The sequence below is a fragment of the Meriones unguiculatus genome, chromosome 11 (genome assembly GCF_030254825.1).
Source record: "Meriones unguiculatus strain TT.TT164.6M chromosome 11, Bangor_MerUng_6.1, whole genome shotgun sequence".
Lineage (NCBI taxonomy): Eukaryota > Metazoa > Chordata > Mammalia > Rodentia > Muridae > Meriones > Meriones unguiculatus.
The window spans coordinates 41,816,249-41,838,814 of NC_083359.1; the positions used below are offsets into that span (position 1 = coordinate 41,816,249).

The window sequence follows — 22,566 nt, forward strand, 5'->3', positions numbered from 1 at the left end:
TCCTTAAGCACCATAGCAAAGATCAGATGGCCTAACTCGAAGAAGCTGTGGGTCGTGATCTGGCACACAGCAGGCTCCCAATAAATACTGAACGAATTTTACTCATCTGTTTCAAGTAATTTGGCTAAATTGACATTTACATGATGAGAAGCCAAGGGAAGATCTTCAAATATATTTAGATCACACACATAAGAATTCCAAGTTATAAGATGGACGTGGTGGCACAAGCCTGTAATCCCAGCACTCAGTAGAGGCAGGCGGGTCTCTGTAAGGCTAGCCTGTTCTACAAAGAGTCCAGGACAGTCAAGGCGACACAGAGAAACCCTGTCTCAAAAAAAAAAAAAAAAAAAAAAAAAAAAAAAAAAAAGATTTTAAACTATAATTTTGACAAAGATGTTCATGCAATTGAGAAGCAACTCCATGTTTCCAAACAGGAGTCTTTAAACAAACGGTGGAGACCTCATCTGCACGGCAGAGCTAAAAGTCACTGTTTCTCTGCTATTGCAGGTGAGGGTTAGTTTACTGGGATTTAAGATTTTGTTTTTTTGTTTTTTTTTGTTTTTTTTTTTTTTCCAAGACCGAGTTTCTCTGCCCTGTCTGTCTTGGAACTCACTCTGTAGACCAGGATGGCCCCAAACTCAGAGATCTACCCGCTTCTGCCTTAATTTGAAATCTCATGCACTATCAAGAGGTGCTGTTTTACAAACGTGCTCGCATGCTCTTGTGGCGCTGGTGTTGGGTGCCTTCAGGGCCTCCTCATTGACTGTGACCATTTCTACCTCAGTTGTTCCAGGATTGCAGAAGAGCCGCCACACCCACCCAGCACTTCTGGGGACCAGAGTTCTGGTCCTCAAGCTTCAAGGTAAACATCGCTGCGAGAGTGGATTCTTGTGTGCATTTGCTTTCAAGGAAAAGAGGCCATAACTCTCATCAAATTATTGAAGGCTTCTGGAGTAAGAAAACATGAAATGTAAAGCAGCTAATGCTTTTGATAAGTGAGATTTCAACAGCAGACGTCTGGATTGCTTAATTCTGGTTTCCGTAGATTAGCAGACCCAGCAGGAAGAGAGTTCCGAAGGCTTAATTACTCAAATGATAATTTTTTTTTCTTATAAAACCATACAGACACACACATGGGATGGTTTTAAATGTGCATGTAGATAACACGCAAACATGAACGTTTTAAATCACTCCCTTTCACACTCTGGTTCTTCCAGTTACCTTCCTTTTCCAGGTTCTTAGGATCTGTTCCAGGCAGCCAGAACGCTCAAGTCCCGTGGCAGAGAAAAGCAACCATGTGCAAAAAAGATCTCAGATGAAAGAGAAACCACAAATGATAAGTTGTACTGCGGAGATTAGAGACTGACTTTCTTGTCTACGAAGCTAAGTCCCCAAGTGCCCTCTGTCGCCCAGGACCGCTCTCCTGTAAGACCTTTGGCACAGTGCAGATCCTTGCTCCCTAGCTGGGGAAGGGCTTCCAGGGAAGCTGACAGCACTGCTGGGCCGGAAAGTGCCAAAGGAGGCTCCGCTCTCAGTGGGTGGAGACATGGGTTTCTGCAGGCTGACAGACAAGTGGCTGCAGGCCATGGCCTCCCCTTCCTTCCTAGAGTCTACAGCCCACAAGAGGACCCTTTATGTCTTGATATTGCCCACCAACACTTGACTCACCAGAAAGGGCTTTCAGGGGAAGAGGGTCTACACCCTGGAAGAGTTATGGTTTGGATTTAGAGACACTACAAATGCTTAAATGTTTTCTGGGGAGAGATTCTGTAACTTAAAAACAAACAAACGAAAACAACAAAGCAGGGTCCCACATACCCCAGCCTGGCTTTGAACTCTATGCAGCTGAGGCTGGTCTCAAAAATCAGATAATTGGTGTGCTCGCCATGCACGGAGAGTTCTGTAGCTTTACACAGATTCTAAGCTGGGCTGGGACCTGGAAGATGAGGAGGCAGCAACACCCGCTCTGCAATCACTGTGCGGCACAAGCCTCTCAGGCCCTCGTCTCAGAAAACCTATTGTCTTCTTAGTCAAACTCTTCACTTAAGAAGCTGTACCATGAGGCCAGCTTGGTCTACAGAGCAGGCTCCAGGACAGCAGGGCAACACAGCAAAACCCTGTCTCACACAAACAAACAAGCAAACAAGGAGAGAAGAGGTGCTGCATGAAAACTCTTAATGAAGCAGGGAAATTGTCAAGTGAACAATGTGTCCTATACCTTGATTTTTAATGTTTAATGTTCTGGCTAAAAAGAAACACTGTAAACCAAAGTTAACTTCAGTAGGTGAACTCATTTTAGGAATAATAAAGCCCTAGAAACACACAAAAAGTAGACTTTTGGGTCTCCCCTTCCCCCTGTTTGTAAAGCCATGGTAGGAATGAAAAGTAAAGTTCCCTGTTTTAGCTACGGGTCGCAGAAAACACAAGGCTGAGAGGAGACTGCTCTGAACTGAGGTAGTATCAGCTTTTCAATGAGGAAATACCAGGCACCGAAGTTAAGTTTTAGAATATTTTAATCTCCTTTTTTTTTTTTCAGTGGATGCATTTTGAAATTCTTAGAATTAACAATTTAAAAAGCAGAGCAAAGGAAACATGAAAATGCAAACAATTGGTTCTCGCCAATATAATTTCACGTTCTAGGCATGATGCGATTTTCAAAACAACCAATCCCAAAAAAAAAAAAAAAAAAAAGCTTACCTTGAAAATCAAGACATTCCAACGCAGACTTATCTTTGGAAACTACAAGTGACTGCAGCCCGGGCGATGGTTGCACGCTGCCTTTGGCTCTCCGTGTCGTGTGCGAGTGTGCAGGTGCAGTTCCCGGGGGTGAAGTCAGGGTGGAGGGAGCCATGCGCAGGTGCGGCACATCGGGGGGCTCGTCAAGCAGTTTAAGGTTTCGTAACTGATGCTCTACGTTCATTTGTGTGGGCTAAAATTACGTGTGCTTGATCAGACAGATGTATAAACTGAGCTGAGCCGGGGCCGAGAAGGAACGGGAAACACAATGCAAAGCAACTATGTACACACATTCAATTCTGTAGTATTGCTTCCTGCCCAGGCTCCTACGGAGTATTGCCACCCGGAGGACCTCGAGTCCACCGCCTAGAAGCCCAACTGTCTCCAGCAACAGCTGTTTGTTCAACGCCAACAGACCAAGCTGCACGGCAGGTGAGCTGCAGGACCCTGCGGCTCTGTGTTGAGGTATGCTTTGGGGCAGGGAGCTGGAAAGGCTCCAGGGGCCTCGCACCCTGAAAGAAGAAAGAATGTCTGCACTGGTTCTTCAGGAAGGCTCAGGGGGTTTCTTAAGACCACTGCACGCTGCGTGAGCTTCCCTCCATCCAGGGCTCTACATGCACAATGCGGAACCGGACCACTGGCTCAAGGTTAATGACTTTCTCTGGCTGGTTTGCAGGTCTAGTGTTGGGGAATGGGCAGGGAAAGAATCCCAAATACCTTTGTAGAAGAGAAAGGAAGAGAGCGTGAGAGGGAAGAGGTGTGCAGAGATCAGCCTGGTAGAGCACATCTTGAACCAAGACTGCAAAAACACGGACCACCAGCTAGCTCCTCAAAGCGAGGCAGCCTGAGGACAGACTGACTGACACTCAGATGATGCGCACACCCTAATACTGACAGGAGGAAACCCAACATGCCCTAAATCCCTCGTACAAGGAAAGAATCAGGTAGTGCTTTTAAGAAAAAAAAATCTGTGGCATTGTACAGAATACATTCTTTAGAAGCAAGAGGTATTGTCACAGCCTCTCTGTTCTTCGAGTTGGAAGACCAACAGGGAGCCAGCTGGGAAGGAAAATCTTCCAGTCACTAAGAATACTCTAGGTCCTGGCATGGCTGTGCTGCGTGGGTGGCCATCCCAGGTGTCCCCAGGGAAGTGGGTGACAAGAGCTAAGATGTCACCTTGCTAGCATCAGCCGGGTTCTCTCCGTCTTTGGGGAGGAGTGACAACGGGGCTTAACTCAGATGTGAAAACTATACAGTGAGGTTTACAGTGAAAGAATACGCCACAGGGCCCGGCGCGAAGGCCTCCCACAGACACAGAGCTGGTCCTCAGCTGTCTCATGAGCTGCACACCAGCGTCACCTGGAAAAATGACGAGGACAGGGCAACTGAGGCCTGAGTTCCATTCAGCATACGCTGGAGACTCAACATGGAAGAACACAATTACGAGCAAGGCTAGCAGCCAGGGACACAAACATCTTTGTGTCTGGCTGTCTGCACCTCCTCTGCCAAACAGACGGATGGTCCTGTCCCTCGGTGCGCTGTAAGAAACCCCTTTCAAGAGTCTGAATTTTGGCCAGAAGAAGTAAATCCCACCACAGATTAGCCTGTGCAGGCCAACCGTGGGAGGACCGGCTGGAAGGTTTGCAGAATCCTGTGTGGAGCCGAGCCCGTTTTACTCTGGATCCCCACGAGAGGGAGCAGCACCCTGGTGGCACCGTGGGCCTCAGTGGATGAGACGCAAAACACAGAGGGACATCTTGTCATTGGTCTGCTGTGTCCTTTTCAAACTGCCCTGCCCACTCCCTGTTCCCCTCCACCAAAACTACCCAGCGGCCCCTCCCCATAACACACACATCTCGATAAATAAATAAATAAATAAATGCATCCTCGGATGGTTAAACGTCTCCCTCAGATGGGTCAGCTTCTGAGACAAACATCTGCACTCTTGGCTGGATGAAAACACGGCTTTGAGGTCCCTGAGGCCTGGCTCTGTGGATGGTCTGGATGAAAACACGGCTTTGAGGTGCCTGAGGCCGGGTTGTAAGCTTTGTGCCTGGTGAGCATATGAAATCTTGGCTTGCGTGCAGACGAGCCCCTGACACTGCCCACTGCTGGGGCCGGAGAGGTCCATTTGAGGGCCACAGGAATGTGGGCCCAGGTACCCGAGAGAGGCTAGGCTTGCTGAGCTTCCCGGCCCTGCTCCCTTTTATAGCCCCTCCCCCACACGAGTTACTGGCACTTTATGTCAGATTCATAAATGCAAGTGTGTGTGTGTGCGTGTGTGTGCGTGTGTGTGTGTGTGCTTAGAAAGGCCAGGTGACTGAAAAACACTATTACATATATAGAAAAAAAAATAAACTGGAAAATACTGAATGAGAAAAAAAAATTGTGAGAAAAGGCAATAAAAATGGTATTTTAACCACAGCTTTTTTTTTTCCTTTTTTTTTTTTTTTTTAAATAAGTCAAATAATAGCCAGGGCCATTATTCCACCAGTGGCCTCAGCCCTAGACGCAAGGCCAAACCCTGAAGGCACTTGTATTCCTCCACACCGCTTAATGGACCCCCCAGGCTGGGGGCAGGCTTCCAGGAAAGGGAGTAAAGGAAAGAGGAAATGGGTGGAAATGAACCCTGAATTACTGTGATCCACACAGAGAATAGGGCTGAAATGACCACATGACACCACGTCCAGGGACAGAAACTGAGGCGCTGGGTAGCGCGCCAGCCTTCCGCTCCGGATATTATTGTGTTGGACGAACAGAGCACCTCGGCAGCTCTCCGTGCTGCCTCATACACTCTTCGAGACGTTGAGCTTGCTGAGCTCATTGGCCTCTTCCACGCCTGTGTCATCGCAGTCATCCTTCTCCATGGCTCTGCCAAATCGAAACCTTTCCTCAGCTTTGACAGGTTCTCTCCAGGGCCTCTTGGAGGACAGGTGAACTTCCTTGGCCTGTGTGCTGTCATCAGATCCCAGCGAAGTCTTGTCCGAGTACGGAACAGAAGGCACCAAGTTGGCAATCTCATCGGTGGGAGACCGCCCGATGCTGCCGTCCACCTGGACACGGATGTCTGGGGAGATGGACAGCTGGTGCTGGGGCACCGCCCCGCTGTCCATGCACTTGGGGTAAAGGTAGGTCTTCATCTGCCCCTTCCCCTTGACGTTCACAGTCCCCCGGTAGTCAAAGTCGTAGCCCATGGAGCTCAGCACGCGGTAGCTCTCCTCGCTCACCTGGATGCGGCACTCCACCCCCGTGGTGTCCATCCTGCTGGCGATGTTGACGGTGTCCCCCCAGATGTCGTAGAGCAGCTTGGTGGTGCCGATGACGCCGGCCGTGAGGGGCCCGTGGTTGAAGCCGACCCTGAGCTTGAAGTTGAACCAGAGCATGTTGTTGTTGAAGTCGTCCACCACGCGCATCATCTCCCTGGCGAACTCGAAGAGGATGCGCAGGTGCTCCTGCGGGCGGCCGCCCTCCTGGCACTGGGCCGTGTTCAGCCCGGACGCCGCCATGTACGTGGCCCCGATGGTCTTGATTTTCTCGATGCTGTTATAGTCCGGCTTGCTCAGCAGCTCGTCGAAGTCCCCGATCAGCTCGTTGAGGACCCGGTAGCATTCCTTGCCCCCTTCATAGTTCTCCTCATAGAACTCGCTGAAGTTGACGATGCTGGCGAAGATCACCCCTCCGCTGTCGTGGTTCTTAGAGTAGGTCTGGGAGACCTTGAGCTGCTCGGCCACGTGGTAGGGGATGATGTTCCGCAGCAGCCAGTCAGCCTGGTCCCTCATGCTCTGGATCTTGGTGCGATGCAGGTCTGCTTCCACATCCCCGTGGTAGTGCAGTCGGTAGCTGACCTCGAACTCTCGGTTCAGGAACCAGACCAGGAGCAGCAGGAGGAAGAAGGTGAGGATGAGCTCCTTGCCTATGAGGCTGGCCGGCCTCCTGCTGTCCTGCAGCAGTGAGCTGTTGCACGGGTTCCTCTCGGCACTGGGGAGGGGAGAATGACATAGCTGCTTAGAGCACCTTCAAGGAAAGCTCCAAACTGGCTGGGAGACTGAGCTGCCAGTGTGGCTGGGGGCCACCTCAGCACCTCAGGCCTTAAAGCAGCCTGCTTGTTTTGCAGGACTCAGGGATGCTTTTGTTTTATTCATATTTGATTAGGTGTCTTCACTCTGCTTTTTTTTTTTCAGCCAAGGCTGGCCTAGAACTTGGTATGTAGCTGGAGGCTCAGCTGGAATTTATCCTCCTGCCTCCATACCCACATGCTGGGATTACAGGCCTGTGCCGCTAAGCCCAGCTGTAACTACTTTTTAGAAGAACTCATTAGATTTTTTTTTTTAAATCTTTTCTTCTCAACTATTTCTTTTGGAAAGATTTCAGCTTATGGAAACATTAAGTTTCATAAAACAAATACTTGCATGCTCTTTAAGGGGATTTGCTGATTGTTCAATGTTGCCTCTCTGCTTTTTGTCTCGACACACATATAGAGACACACATGTGACATACAAATACACACTGACACACACAAATACTTTTTCCTAAACATTCTGAGAATAAGTTGCTGGTCTAACTATTTTAGCACGTCTCTCCTAAGATACAGACGTTTCCCTTGGTGATCAGTGTCATTACTGTACCGAGAAACTGAATATTCTGGTAGATCTCACTCTTAGATTTTCAAACAACAGACGTCATTTTACAAGAGTTGCTATACTTTCTCTATTCTCTGCTCGTATGAAAGTTTAACAAATCACGTATCTCAACTTTCTAGTTAGTTCTGCTTTACCAATGCCATTTTAGACAATCTTAACATTTCAAACAGAACCTGAGATGCATACATTAAAGAGTAATCTGTGCACATGGTAACGGTCGTTGTAGGTCTTATGGCTATGGGGTACTCTAATGTATGGACGTGCTACATCCATGCTGAGGGACACGGTAGTCATGATGAGACATGATGTGTCAGAGACCAGACACCAGGGTTATTGAGTCATTTTAAATATGGTGCATTTAGAATTTAGCTAGAAATTCCCAAGAAGCCCTTTAAGTGCTGGAGCCTGAGCACGGGGCCTCGTGTATGAAGACGATCATGCTCTCTCTAACGCCTGCCTTCCAAGTGTTCTCCAGGCCACACTTCCCGTTCCCTTGGACTGACAGCTGAGCTTACTCAGTGGTGCTGTTCTCCTACAAGCAGGAGCCACCGGCAGCCTGCAGCTGAAACTGGAGATTAACACTGAGGGCCGCCATGGCTTTTCTGTTTTTTATTTTTTAAGGCACAGTTTTACGTAGTACAGGCTGGCCTAGATTTGCTATATAGCTGAGGCTAACCTTGAATTTCGAACCCTCCTGTCTCCGTTTTTTAAGTGCCGGGATCATAAGCATACACCACCTACTTGCTCAGTATTTTTTCTTTTGTTAAAAACACCACATACTCAATCACAGAGAATTTAGGGAATAAGTAGACGTTAAAAAAATGATTCATGTCTACTGTCCTATTACCAGGGTCAGTTGATGTTAACATCTGAATCTCCTTCTTCCATCCCTTTCTTGCCTCCACCCTTTCTATTTTTAATAAAACTTTGACTGTTCAGTTCACACAAGTTTTGTAAATTAATGCATTTCTAAATTGCCTAAGATTTTATGTAATGATGGAATTGCTCACTATAAAAATGGATATAAAACTGATGTGTCCTCAGGTGAGATTTAGGATACAGAAACCTTAATTCCTTAGCCTCAGTATTTAATTAAAATTTTATTATTACCTTTGAAATAAGGGTATTTTAAATAATGGATTTAGCAAGGCCTTTGGAGGCAAAGACAGGAATATCAAGCTAGTTTAAGATTTTCCTAGAGTATATAGCAAGTTCAAGGCCAGCCTGGTTTACATAAGATTTTATGTTAAAAGCTGGGCATGGTGGCACATGCCTGTAATCCCAGCACTCAGGGAAGCAGAGGCAGGCAGATCTCTGTGAGTTCGAGACCATCCTGATCTACAAAATGAGTTCAGGACAGCCAAGGCTACACAGAGTAACCCTTTCTCAAACAAACAAACAAACAAACAAAAAACCCAAACAAATAAAAGAAGATTTTATATTGAGAGAGAGAAAGGGAGTAGAGCATGAACTTGAGGCCACTGAGACACTCCCTAAAACACCCCCACAAAAGCCCGTTCGTTGGAATGGTCCCTGGGCTGCTCAGGTTAACTGGAGAGCTTGGCAGCCCTGGGTAAACTGTATCATCTGGCCAGACTTGGTTTCCTCATGTGTAAACAGAGGACTAGCTGAAGCATGGCCAAGTCCCTCTTTCTCAGGGTTCAGGGTAGCTGTGTCAGGTCAGCAGGGGAGGTCATCCTCAGGAGGCCTGGGATGGATACTGGGAGCTGGGATTGGGGAGGGGTTCCGTTATCTCTGGATGGCAGTAGTCCATGGATCAAGGCTGCTTGTACAGGCAATGTGGCTCCTGCTGAATGCCTGCTCTCCCTCTGGGCCTCATACACAGCCTACTGTTGGAAGCTTGGAGCTAATTGTCCTGGCTGAGATCCTCCAGGGCCATCGCAGAGCTCAGGGAGGTGGTTCCTGAGAGCAGCCTTTCTCTTTGGTGAGTCCATTGTCTTTTCCCTGTAATGTGCTGAACCCTGAAGCCCAGCGAGGCTGGCCTGGGGACCTGGCACAGGTTTCACAGAACAGAGGTTGGGAAGCAGGCCAGAGTTTGCTATGGTAGGTAGGACAGCCTATGCTTATTTATTTTACTTACAGAATTGAAACAAATGATAATACCTATGAATCTCAAATGCTAACCACAGTGACCACTTTAACTGACTAAAATATATTTTAGTCCAACCTGAGGTTCTCTAGCTGGCTTTTTGTTGTTTGTTTTTCAATACAGGGTTTCTCTGTGTAGCCCTGGCTGTCCTAGAACTCACAGATCCACCTGCTTCTGCCTCCTGAGTGCTGGGATTAAAGGCATGTGACACATTGACCAGCTCTCTGGCTGGCTTTTAAGCAGTGTGGGCAGAGGGTGAGGGCTCCTGTGAGCTGGAGGTGCTGAGTTGTTTTTCCCAGTGTTGTGACACTGAGGAACAGCCCTTTTTAGTATGGTTCCCAAGGGATGGAACTTAGGTCAACAGGTTTGGCAGCAAGCACCTACTGAGCTTTCTCATTGGTCTGCACTTTAAACAAAAACACGTTGTTACCTATATGTGTGATAGGTGAATGCAGACACACGTGTCCACGTCAGAGATGAGTCTGGAACTGGTTCTCTTTCTGCTCTACACAGCAAGTATCTACTCGCTGAGCCACTGGACCTGCACTGAATTTTGTTTTAGTGCAGGTCTTATGTCCCACAGGCTGTCTTGGAATTAACTCACTATGTAGCTGAGAAAGACCTTGAAATTTTGATCCTCTCGCCCCTACTCCCTAAGTGCTGGAGTTATGGGAAATGCCACCACAACCAGCACTTCCTATTCTAGGATAGGTAGACAGAGGCATCCAACCCAGCTCTAATTTAATTAGCAAACGTCGGTTTTCAAAAAGATTTTGGTGTGTCTGCGTATTGTGACTGAACCCAGGGCTCTGTGCTAGGTAAGGGATCCACCAGCTCTTCTGGCTCTCATTTTGAGATAGAGTCTCAGAAAAGGCTGTTCAGGCCGGCCCTGAGCTCACTCTGCAGTGATTTTAGATTCACGCTGGCCTTGAATGTCTGAGTCTGCTCTCTTGGCCTCCTGAGTAGCTGAGCCTACAGGCCTGTACCTTCACAGGTATTTGAGATGAGAAAATGTGAGAATCAATTTATGCCTCAACACTGGGACACTACACTCTGAATAGAAGTTGAAGGAAAACACACTAAAATCTATTATCATGCAAAGCAGGGATTTGAAAAGCAAACAAACAGAAAGCAAGGACCGCTGGCAGCTCTAGCCAGGCAGGCATGACACCCATCAACACTGCGACCATATATCAGGGCTGCATACACAGTGCCACACTCTAGGCGTGGGCTGGCTCCACACTCCGCAATCTTCTTGCCCCAGCCTCCAGAGTGCTAGTGTTACAGGCCTAACTGTCAAAATGTCACGGTTGGCATCATGTCGGCACTTTTAGAGGAGCCAGTCTCAGCTGAGCTGCAGGGAAGTGGAGAGCACTTGGCCAGCCTGTGCAGTGCCTGGGTTTGAGTCCCAGTATGGGAATGAGCTTAATAAGTGAGAGGTTTCCTCTTTTGTGAACTCTAAGCATTTTGTCCTCCATCCCCATGGGCTTTCTGGTCTATTAATGTTTTTCTGTCTGTTTCGGTTTTCTTTCCCTTCCTCTTTGTCAATCAGTTTTTTTTCCTTGTGGGCCTTTTTATTATTGATAAAACAGGAACATTATCTATCTTAAGAGGCATGAAAATTAATATTTTTCTAGTTTGATTATTTTTATTTTTATAGTGTGTATATACATGCATTAATACGTATGTGGCTTCAGATTTACAAGGACACAGCACACATGACCACATAATTTTTATCTTTTACTCTTCAAATTTATTTAGAATTTACTTTTATGTTTATAGTAAAGCAAGGGTTAAATAATTTAAAAATTTATTATTTCAAATTTCTATGTAAAATGTTATATTGTTAACTTATTATAAATAATAATAAATAAATAAATTATGGCTGTCTGTGTGTGCATGGTGAGGTGCACGTGTGGGGAGGTCAGAGGGTAGCTGTGCAGCTGGTTCTTTCCAGCTGCTTTTACACGTGTTCTGGGCGCTAACTCCGGTTGCTAGACTCTCATAGCACCTTTAACAGATCAGCCATCTTGGTTGCTCCAAGTCAAAATATTTTAAGTTATAAAATATTTTTCTTTGATCTGTGACATTTCCTGTATGACATGCTAAAGTCTTGCATAAAATTAACCTACTTCTAATACATGCCTTAATGACACCACAGCTTCCCAATAAGACACAACTGTGATCATATATAAGGTGCACTATGATTATATATGATAATACAGTTACGGCTTGCTTTCTCACCCTACACACAGACAGACACACACACACACACAGACACGCACACACACAATCTACACACAAACATTGTAGTTTACTGTGGTGTGCATGTTTTCAGGAGACAAAGAACAGAAAGATGGCTGCTCTCATTTTTCAGACACAGGCCCCAGGTTGAAAGCTTACCTGAAATTCTGTGCTGTATCCAAGGGTGACATCACTATGGAACTGGAAAGAAAATACATAAAAATATTATAGAAAACAAAAAAGGCATTATTAAAAGCAACCCAAAGAAGAGTTTACATAACTTTCCTTTTGGGGGACATGAGGTAAACAATTGGTCTTGCTCCTCTGAAATATGTAATATAATATAAAATATATAATATGATATATGCCTAAATGCTTTCTTTTATAAGTCGCCTTGGTCATGGTGGTTTACCACAGCAATAAAAAAGTGACTCAGACTCCTTCTTTTTTGTAAAAGGTGAATTTGGGCTTTAGTTTCCTGACGAGCACTGGGCCCTGCTAGTTCCAGCAACAACTGGGAGTAGGCTCAGAGGACCCTCCATGTGGTCCCGGCTCAAGGCAAGTGTCATCTACTAGTTTCATGCCAAAATCTGCTGTTTGGGTTGTAGATGGGATGCCCCTACTTTGTCTCTCTGGATCCAAGAGAAGCAAGCCAAAGCTGTGACTAATTGTCACCATAAAGGGTTCTCGAGGCACCTGCAGTTAAACTGATGAACTTCACCCTCTTTGCACATAGCACTGTGATGCCCATGAACCCCAATGCTCCACACAGGGAGGAGGAGGCTGTGCCTGTCACTTAATGGAACCACCCGTCACAGCTTCTTCTCAGGTACTGAACTGGCAGCTCTGCTTCAAACTCCCTTTTGGTCTTGGTTTGCAGAGAACATGACCGTGTCATGGCTATTAATGTAATAAGGAGACCGAGGGTGGTTACCCCCGCTGTTCATTAACCACTGCTACTCTGCGATCCCTAAAACATGTTAGGGTGATTGCATTTGATATTGCTGATGGTAGCATTTGATAAAGCAGTGGTCCTCAGTGACAGCAATGCCAATCCCAAGGGGCACCCAGAAATGTGGACGTCCCTGGTTGTGATAACAAGTTGGGGAGCAGGAATGTCAGATGTCCTGCAAAGCACAATGAAGCACGTCCCCTAACGTTGGAAGAGCCTGCTTCCCTAATCTCTGGATTTAGGAGCAGGTGGCTGTACCCCCAGCTGGGAAGCACCTCTCTAAGAAGGTACAGGAAAGCCTGGTATTTAGATGTTTGTTATACAAACTGAGGCTTAATTGGTTTTAGAGGTCAAGACAACTGTGTACATTCTGCTACCCAAGTTTCTACTCTATTTCCAACTAAGTATTCAGTCGACAAAGTGTAAAAGCCAGTTGCTAGTGTGTGACAGGGCACTTGAGACACATTTTAACAAACTAAGAAGCAAGCATGATGCCGCTGGCAGAAGCCACGGGAGGAAGGGATCTCACTGGTCTTTACCATACAGGGCGTTTGGCTTTGCTGGCTGCCTGCCTGGTGGGATTGTCAAATGTGCTGTCTTTCTGCATCACTTCCCCTTCGCTAGCACCGGGGTTACAGGTGTGAGCCACCATGCCTGGCTCTTACCGAGTTTAAATGTCCCTCTCACTTTGCAGCACACCAAGACCTGTTCCTGCTTCCCGAGGTTCATCACCTGACACCAGAATTTCTCTGTCCACATCACACTCTCAGATTTACTACACATCCAGGGGAGACCCGTAACTTGCCATCTTGTCTCTACTTACCATGTGGTTAAACTTCAGGCATGTGCCATCAAGTCTGGCTCTTCTAAGGTTATCTTTTTTTTTGTTGTGTTTTTTTGTTTTGTTTTTGAGACAGTCTTGTTATGTAGTCTATGCTAGACTCCAATTTGAAATCTTCCTGCCTCAGCTTCCTGAGGACTGGGATTACAGGCCTGATTTTCCATCATCCTGAATCTCTTTATGTGACCTAACTTCAGGTCTTACTGTCGTAGACTCTAATTTACAAAAGTCAGCTCAAATATCCTACAGCAGTCATGTGTCTGGCAGAGGCAGGCACCCCAGGACATCCATATTCAAATATACACAGATTGTGTTCCCAAATCCAAGTGCATGGGATGGCAAGTTTTGGGGAATTCTGAATGTCTTCACGCAACTGGTGATACAGGCGTCTTTTAGGAATAGAAACTAAGTCTAAATCCAAGTTCATTTATGTTTCAATATATGCATGCTGTACACGCAACCTGTTGTACGGTGCTATAAGTGACTCCTATTCTTTCTTGTTTCATTCTTTCCTGCAATTTTTTGTTTTTCATTTTGTTGTTGTTGTTTTTGAGACATGGTTTCTCTGTGCAGTCTTGGCTGTCCTGGACTCATTTTGCCGACCAGGCTGGCCTTGAACTCACAGAGATCCTCCTGCCTTTGCCTCTGCCTCTGCCTCCGCCTCCCTGAGTGCTGGGATTTAATGTGTGTGCCACCAAGCCCAACGACACTTTGTTACGTCTTTGCTTGTTGGTTTGGTAGTCCTGGGGACTCTGCACTCGGTTAGGCACTGTACCACAGAGCCACATCCCCAGTCGGTGTTCTCTGGGCGCTCTGTGTGCCGGAACTTATTTCAAGTCATGATGGAAACACATCCTGCACCACGAAGACAGAACCGTTGCTGAGCCCTAGGAGATGCTGGCGAGGGCCGTACGAGACGAGAGTACACACCTGTCCCTGCACAGGGAGATGTAGAGCAGCAGCAGTGGCCCGGCCCCCACGATGGTGGCCAGGGAGGACCTCATCCAGGAGCTGAGCTGGCAGAAGTTGCAGTAGTGCACGACAGCCACCAGCACAGCAGAGCCAGTGAACACGGTGAACTGCAGGAGAAGACACCGTCAGGACAGCCTGTCCCCTCCCCCAACACGCTCCCATCCCGCCCGCATGCCACAGACTGCCAGCACCCACTCGCCCGCACTCCTGCTCAGTATCAAGCATCTCTGGCACCGCTGTGACGGCTTGAATGTAAGATGTCCCCCACTTGGTCCCTAGCTAGAGGGTATGGGATCTTTGGGAAGTAGAGCCTAGCGGCAGGAAGTGGAGGGTTTATGAGGGTTGAGGGTTGTGGCCTGGTTTGCATCCGCGCCCATCTCTGCTTCCTGTTTAACGGAGCTATAAGGAGGTGACGAATCTCGGCCTGACCAAGCTCCACCGTGGGGTCGCACCTTCCCTGCTAGGACAGGTCACACTCTTTAGTCCTGAGCCAGTCAAGTCTTCATTCCTTGTAACATTCTTCTACAGGTGTCTGGTCACAGTAACAAAAGTGACCATGAAGCATGCAACAAGGCTTCCTTCGGGTAACCTACTGGTTTTAAAAACAGATCATGCCTCTTGAGGCCACTGTGGGATGCGTCAGCTTCCAAATGCTCCCTTCAGTCCTGCTGTGAGCCTCTGAGAAGTGAGACTTCCTGGTAGCTCCTGTCACACTCATGCACACACGCACTAGATCTCAGCCTAAAGGTCAAGAAGCAAATGTTTCCCACAACCAGCTCATCCTTTATGGAGCTTAACTCCGGAGCTCCCTTCCAGAGCAACAGCAGCGGATTCAGGCGCCCGGCAGTGGCCTTCGCAGACTGGCACACTGTCTCTACCGTCTGGACACTCGGGGCAGGTACTTCTTGGTAAAGCGTGAGGCAAAGTACAAAGGTTCGAATTGCTGCAGGACTCCACCTCTGTGAGTCCTTACAGATGAACAGGTGGGGATGTGACTGAGTGGCTGAGCACCCGCCTAGCGCAAGAGAGGTCTTGGGTCTGACTACCAGCGCCCCAAATTAAAGACAACAGTGTGGCAGATGAAAACAATCATAAATAAAAATGCGCTTGGTGCCCGCAGTGTTCCAGACGCCACAGCTCTGTCTAGTTCGGCCATGCTCAGAACACCTACACGATCCCGCAGTTGGGCAGTCACCCAGCACCAAGCCTACTCACTGCCTGCTGCTATTTACTGAATTCTGAAAGTGAAAATCAGTGACTTCTGTGGGATCTCAGCAAAACCGAGAAAGACGAAAGTGAAGTCAGAGCTGTCATACGGGTATCCTTCTGCACCACTGTGGCCAGAAAGTTGAAAGTTTGAACCATAGAAGTCAAGAATGTCTGTAATTGATCTGAAACTTGATGGATGCTGAGGGACATTGGAAAGGCCTGTGCCACTCTCCGGACATAGCCACTGGAAGGTCCACACTGCAGTTTTCGTAGTTGCGGTGTGTGTTTGTGTCTCCGTGTGTATGCTTTAAAAAAGGCTGTTGTATAGTCCAGACTGGCTTCAAATCCTACGTAGTTGAGGATGACCTTGAACTGCTGATGTTTCTGTCTCCACCTTCTAAGTGCTGTGGTATGTGCCAGCATGCCCAGCGCATGCCTCCTGGTTTAAGAGGATGGCTGGGGGCGGTAATAGAGCGCACCTCTTTAAAAACTTGGATTTTGCACCCCCCCCCCCCCCCAGCCACCAGACTGAAAGTGAGAGAACCTGGGAAGCACGGAAGGAGGCGGCCTGTGCCACTCACCTGTATGTTTGTCTCAAACTCAGAGGTGATATGTGAATACACAGCCACGGCGGGGAGAGACACCAAGATGGCCCCAATGCAGTGGCGAGGGAGCCAGCCAGCGATCCATTCCAGCAGCCGCTTAGTGCACGTCATGACGTCCTCTAGGAAGAACACCATTCTGGGGGGGGCAGAGGGGAAGAGGGTCAGGAGCGGAGGGTCAGCACGTGTGCTTCATCTGTTCCACACTGCACCCCTATACTTGCCAACAAGTAAGCGAGCCGGCTACACTCACATCTTCAGACCCAACTGTAAGGGCACGCTCTCCTTTTGGACAAAATTGCCCTTGTCAAAGACCTCTGTGGGTCTGCGGAGCGTCTGAGAAAGTCTGCTGTGGGTCAGGACGTCCTGAATGGGGCCTATCTGGAATGCTGGACTGAGCGTTTTGGCCGTCATGATGGGGGAAGGGTGCTCTCAGTAGCCTTGCCAGGGTCACAGAGTGATGCTCTGCCTTGTTCCCCTGGGACCCATAAAACTACCTCCTCAGAAGGCACAGAGGTAAAAAGACTGCTGATCACACCCCGGCCTGGAGCTCACTGAGCCCTGTGTACAAGCAGGTGGTATCTGGGGGTGTTAGGTCTTCTGTAGATACTGCTGTGGCTGGGACATGTGGAGCCATTCAGTCTTTCAGGAAATCAGGTCACATACTGAAGACAGCTCACTGCCACTTGCCCCACCCCTGTACGTCTAACTGCCTCATTCACAGCCTGAATCATGGGTATGACAGATAGCGTAGACAGCTTTTTGTTTGTTGGTTGGTTTTTTGAGAAAGAGTTTCTCTGTGTAGCCCTGGCTGTCCTGGAACTAACTGTAGACCAGGCTGGCCTTGAACTCACAGAGATCCACCTGTTTCTGCCTCCCGAGGGCTGGGACTAAAGGTGTGCGCCACCGCCACCTGGCAACAGACAGCTTTTTTATTTCCTGAGAGGTGTCTTCACTGTCCAGCAACAGCATCCTATGACGCTTAGCATTGTAGACCTGGGTGAGCCACACCTCAGGAAAGTGACAGTAATATGATAAAGTCCTCCTATGAAGAGCAAGAACTGTGACCAGTAAAGGTTAGGTCTTGTGGAGCCTGGGGCTGCCTGGGATAGGGTAGGGTAGGTGGAGGAGAGGACACTGGGACTTTGGGATGGAGACTCACAGACTTCTCTTAGGCATGTTTCTGGGGACTATGGGCAGGCTCCCTGCCTTTACCTCTGTCAGGAGCCACTGTGGACATTAGTAGCATGCCCTTCTCCAACATGCCCAGAACTTGCACCTTTGGCATTAAACCCTGAATTAGCTGTACTGGCTATGCTCAGCCATGGCCAGCAATTCCCAATCCTCCAGCATTGCCCACAGAGACTCAAGTGTACTTTTAGGGTCCTTGGGCTGTTCTGGCTTCCTAACATCTAAATGAAAACAGAGGCGTTGGAACATCACTGAGAAAAACCACAGATACTTTCACAGGCAGGATTCAGAGTCCCTAGAGAGGAACACAAAGAAAGCTGAGTCCCATCTAGGAGACGGGATGCTTGGAAGATGTCACCACGTTTCCCAAGAGCTGATAGTGTAAAGGCAAGACCGCTGGTCAGTGATTTTACTGGGGCTGGGAGCAGAGGAAGCCAGGAACTCCAAGAGCTTCCCTGGGCACCTATGTAATCCGCCACAGAGGTCTTTCCCCTGAGAGCCAGCCTCTCATAGCCTTTGCCACTGTGACGCTGCAATGCTTTCTGACATGGGCCTCACAGAGCTCAGCCTCAAACTCGGTTTGCTGCAGAGGAGGACCTTTAACTTCTGGCCCTTCAACCTCCACTTTCCAAACACCTGAGATCGTGGGTGTGTACCACAATGCTCAGTAATGTGTTCACTTAAAAGTAAAACACAGTCCAGATCATCTGGTGACACAGGACTGCAACACCAGGAACTCAAGAGGCTGAGGCAGGAAAATCAGAAGTTGGAGGCCAGTCTGGGCTACAGTGTGAGTTCAAGGATAGCCTATGCTACTTAGTGAGACTCCGTCTCAAAAGAAAAGAGGCTAGGGGTGCTTTGATACTTGCCTAGCACCTGTGAGGTCCTAGGTTCATTCCCCAGCATCACCGAAACAACATATACAAGAAAGAAAAAGAATATTTAGAGGCCGAGGCAGTTCTGGGTTCTACTGACCACCCTGGCAAGATCTGTGTAGGAGCCATGTCTTAGGGAGAGGAAACCGGATGCAGGGGAGTCCGGGCTGGAACAGGAGGGTTGCCTGCCTCGGGCAGGGCTTGACCCTAAAAGAGAATTTAAGGGATGGTGCAGTCACAGCATTTCATTTAAGGGACAGGGCCATCTCTGTTGCTGAGAGGAAACTACAGGCCGGTGGGTGAGAAAGAAAGGAGGTAGTTATCCCCCACAGCCCACCCCAGAGGGAGAAAAGTTAAATGTGTAAGTCTCAAGGCCAGATCCAAGCTGTATTTTCTGCAGTGGGCTGTTGAGTAGAAGCAGCAGTAACCCACAGACAAGGTACCTCTTGCCATTTCTGTCTTAGCGCTACTCTTGGGGACCCCAGTTATTAGTGGATGGAACTAGGCTACAGCATGACAGGTGTGTGGTGCGAGGACCCACTGTCACAGTAACCAGGAACCTGTTGGGATGTGTGTACATACAAACGAAGTGCTCTGGGCACTCACATCTACTATGATGTGGAAAGGACTATGGGCTTCCCAGAACCCTGGGCTGTTCCCTTGTCTATCTGTCTATCAATCTATTATTTATTGTTTGTTTGTTTTTGAGACAGGGTTTCTCTGTGTAGCTTTGGCTGTCCTGGACATGCTTTGTAGACCAAGCTGGCCTCAAACTCACAGCAATCTGGCTCAACAACCCACCTGCCTTTGCCTCCCTGAGTGCTGGAATTAAAGGTGTGTGCCATCACCCCACTTCTTGTCTATTTTATTTTATTTTATCTCTCTATTCTATTCTATTCTATTCTATTCTATTCTATTCTATTCTATTCTATTCTATTCTTATCAGTTTTTTTGAGAGCTTTCTCTGTGTAGCCTTGGCTGTCCAGGACTCACAGCTATCCGCCTGCCTTTGCTTCCCTGAGTGCTGGGATCCCTGAGTGCTGGGATGAAAGGCATGTTCCACCGCACCTGGCTTCTTGTCTGTCTGTCTGTCTATCTATCTATCTATCTATCTATCTATCTATCTATCTATGGTTTTCGAGGCAGGGTTTCTCTGTGTAGCTTTGGCTGTCCTGGACTCACTTTGTAGACCAGGCTGGCCTAGAACTCACAGAGATCCACCTGCCTCTGCCTCCCTGAGTGCTGGGATCCCAGCTACCGATCCCAGCTTCCTGTCTATTTTATCCTGCTATCCCCATAGATCGTCGTCATGCTCAGCCATCATCAGAGAAGTTTCCTCCTGAAGTAGCCGGGAACAGAGAGACTTACAACTGGACAACGTGAGGAGAGTCAGAGACTTCGAAACACTCAGTCCTGAGTGGGATGTCCATCAAACCCTCCCTTCAGGGCTCAGGGAGGTATGTAGAAAAGGAGGTGGAGATATTCTAAGAGCCAGAGGGTATGGATGATTCCAAGAGATCAGTGTGTTCCAGAGAGAGCAGGACAGATGCACACATGGACTCAGAGACAGTGGTGTAGAGCGGGAAGGGCAGGAGAATCTGAGAGGAGGTGAGGGAGGGGAAACTGTGATCGGAATATATCGTATGAAAAAGTACCTTCCGTTTAAAAGTAAAATGGGCTGTCTTTATTGCTGAGATGATGAACTCCACAAGCTACAGTTAGATCCTTGCCACAGATGTCATCCCTTACTCCTTCCCACTCTCTAGCTTTCTCTTTCTCTATAGTAGGCATTTTCGTTTGAGACAGGGTCTTGTGAAGCCCAGGTGGCCTTGAACTTGCTACATAGCCAAGGTGGCTCTGAACTCCTCACCCTCCTGCCTCTATCTCCCAAGTGCTGGGATTACATGTGTGCTACCATGCCAGGTGGTATTCTTTGCCACATGACATTAAAAACCTTTAGAAAGTCCGGTTTGTCTGCTGTTCCTGTTGCTTGGTGTCATATCTAAGCGCTGCCTGTTTCTCAGGGGGATGAGGCTGGCTCGTGGGTCAGCAGAGACTTGCTCTCCGCTGCTGCCTGTCCTGTATTCCCTCTACACTTCTTTCTTCCTTCTGAAACTCTCACGACTCCTTTTAATCTCTAATGTAGGAAACTCAGGGCCCATCTGGCATCAGATGGGCTGCACAGGGCACCGACCCTCTCGTGTGCCACCTGTGTGGCGTGGAGGTCAGCACCTGCAAGGAGGATGCCGCGAAATGGGGTGAGAGGGAGAACATGAAGTTCTGTTCTCTTTAGACTCCTGGCCCCTGTGCTAGTTAATCAGTTTTGCATTAACCACAGAGCCAGAAGAGGGAGCCAGAGGCTAAACATTGGAGAGCCACTCCTTCTATTGGGACATACCTGATGGACACTACTAGGGACAAAACCTCCAGCAGCAGGTCCGCACCAAAGACAGCCAGGGCAGCCGGTGGGGGAGGAGTGGCGGTCGCCCCATACTTTAGGAAGCAGGTGATGGAGAGAATCAGGAACACCGTGGTGGACAGGAGCACATCCAGGAGGGAGCTGAAGGTGGCGCTGGCGAACGTCTTCACAGGAGAATTCTTTATGACCTGTTTAGCGCAGGAAAGGACAGGGATGAACTGGCCTGTCCAGCTGGCCAGGGAGTAGCGTGGAGGGACAGGTCAGCCATTTTACTGAGTGCTCCAGACCAGGCACAAGCTGTCACGCTTCGCCTGGACGTCTCCTCACTACTGCTGAATTTAAAGTTTTTGCACCAGACTCTGTAGACTCTTCAGAGTCAGTAGACTCTGAAGCACGTTTACATAGTGGCTCTGAGAGATGAGTTACTGACTCGGAGTCCAGGAGTACACATCTTTAAAGGAAGAAGAATGGCAGCAGGTGATGATGGGTGTGAAAGCCAGCTTCACCATGAGACAGGCAGATATTTAAGAAAGCAGGCGAGGAGAGCCTCCATGTGTGAAAGAGAGCATACAGCCTTTACCAAGAGAGCCTTCAAGGCTGGAGACAGGCTCAGGAGTAAAGAGCATCTGTTGTTCCTCCAGAGGCCCTGGGCTTGATTTTCAGGTGGTTCAAAACTATCCATAACTCCAGTTCCTAGGGATCCAATACCCTCTTCTGTCCTCCATGGGCACCAGGCACACATGTGGTGCATATACATATACATGAAGGCAAAACACACATGTAATTTTTTTAAAAAAGAATAAATCTAGGGTTTTTAAGGGAGAAAGCCCATGCGGGCGCTGCTCTGGGTTGGCAGGGTACTAGGCGCAGGTCAGACATGAACCAATGCTGAAGAGAACCGGCAGCCTGATCCATGGAATACCAGAAACAGGGCATTGTGTGACATTTTCTAAAGAGGCACACGTGTACTGTCAGGGAATTCAGGAGGAAGAAACTGCTATCACATGCTGTGTCTAAAACATGACCAGTTCCAGACCCTTGTGGGCCCTTTAGAGAGGCGCCACCTCCGTCAGGGCTCTGAACAGCCCACAGAGGAAGAGGTGCCATTGCTCCTCGTGTGTAGATGGAGGTCAAGAATAGCTACCCAAGGTAACACTGGGAATGAGGTGCCAGAGTGGACTACAGCCAGATTAACTGACTCCCAAGTGTTCCCAGGCCTGTCTTGGGATGAAGATGCAGGATGCTGAGCCAGGGGCTATGGTGAAAGAACAACCCACTGCTGACGGGGCTTCACATCTAGCCTTGGCATCAGGGCTCCGGGACGAAGGGGCTGGAGGTATGTGGAAGCGAGAGGCCTGTGACCATCCCTCAGCAAGTTCCTTTCAGTCCAAACTGGCTCTGGGTCCTCAGCCTTACATAGACTCCAGAGATGGGGAAGATAGGAAAAGTCAGGACTTGGCCTTGGGGAATGAGAGGGCTTCTGGCCAGCCCCAATGTTAAGCCTGAACTCACCTGAGCAAAGTGGGCACAGGGCTAGAGTCCTAATACCCATGGAATTCAGAGGCTTTGAAGATGGCTATGAAGCTGGTCCTAACTTCTGAGTTTCCCTTAAAAGACCCAACATCTTGGAGGTAAGGCAGCCACAATGACCTCTTTTGCAGAGGTACATGTATGTCATTCTCCTCTTTCTAGGGACCTAATTATCATTCTAGGGAGTAGCCAGGGCTTGGGCAGAGAAGGCTCAGGACAGCCAGTGTAGGGACTTCATTCTCGCC

The 22,566-nt window shown here is 48.3% G+C and overlaps 1 protein-coding gene across 3 annotated transcripts in view; it reads right to left on the reverse strand.

The window, feature by feature from the left end:
- Positions 1 to 2,495: 2,495 nt before the first annotated feature.
- Adcy9 (adenylate cyclase 9) overlaps positions 2,496 to 22,566 on the reverse strand; it is a 118,536-nt gene continuing 98,465 nt past the window's right edge. For all 3 annotated transcript variants that reach the window (XM_060364070.1, XM_021632416.2, XM_021632414.2), the window contains exons 7-11: positions 20,771 to 20,979; positions 16,286 to 16,445; positions 14,454 to 14,602; positions 11,890 to 11,931; positions 2,496 to 6,714 (exon numbers count right to left, since the gene is read on the reverse strand). In XM_060364070.1, coding sequence (XP_060220053.1) covers positions 5,523 to 6,714; positions 11,890 to 11,931; positions 14,454 to 14,602; positions 16,286 to 16,445; positions 20,771 to 20,979 — 1,752 coding nt within the window. In that variant the 3' untranslated portion in view covers positions 2,496 to 5,522. The remainder of the gene's footprint in view (positions 6,715 to 11,889; positions 11,932 to 14,453; positions 14,603 to 16,285; positions 16,446 to 20,770; positions 20,980 to 22,566) is intronic.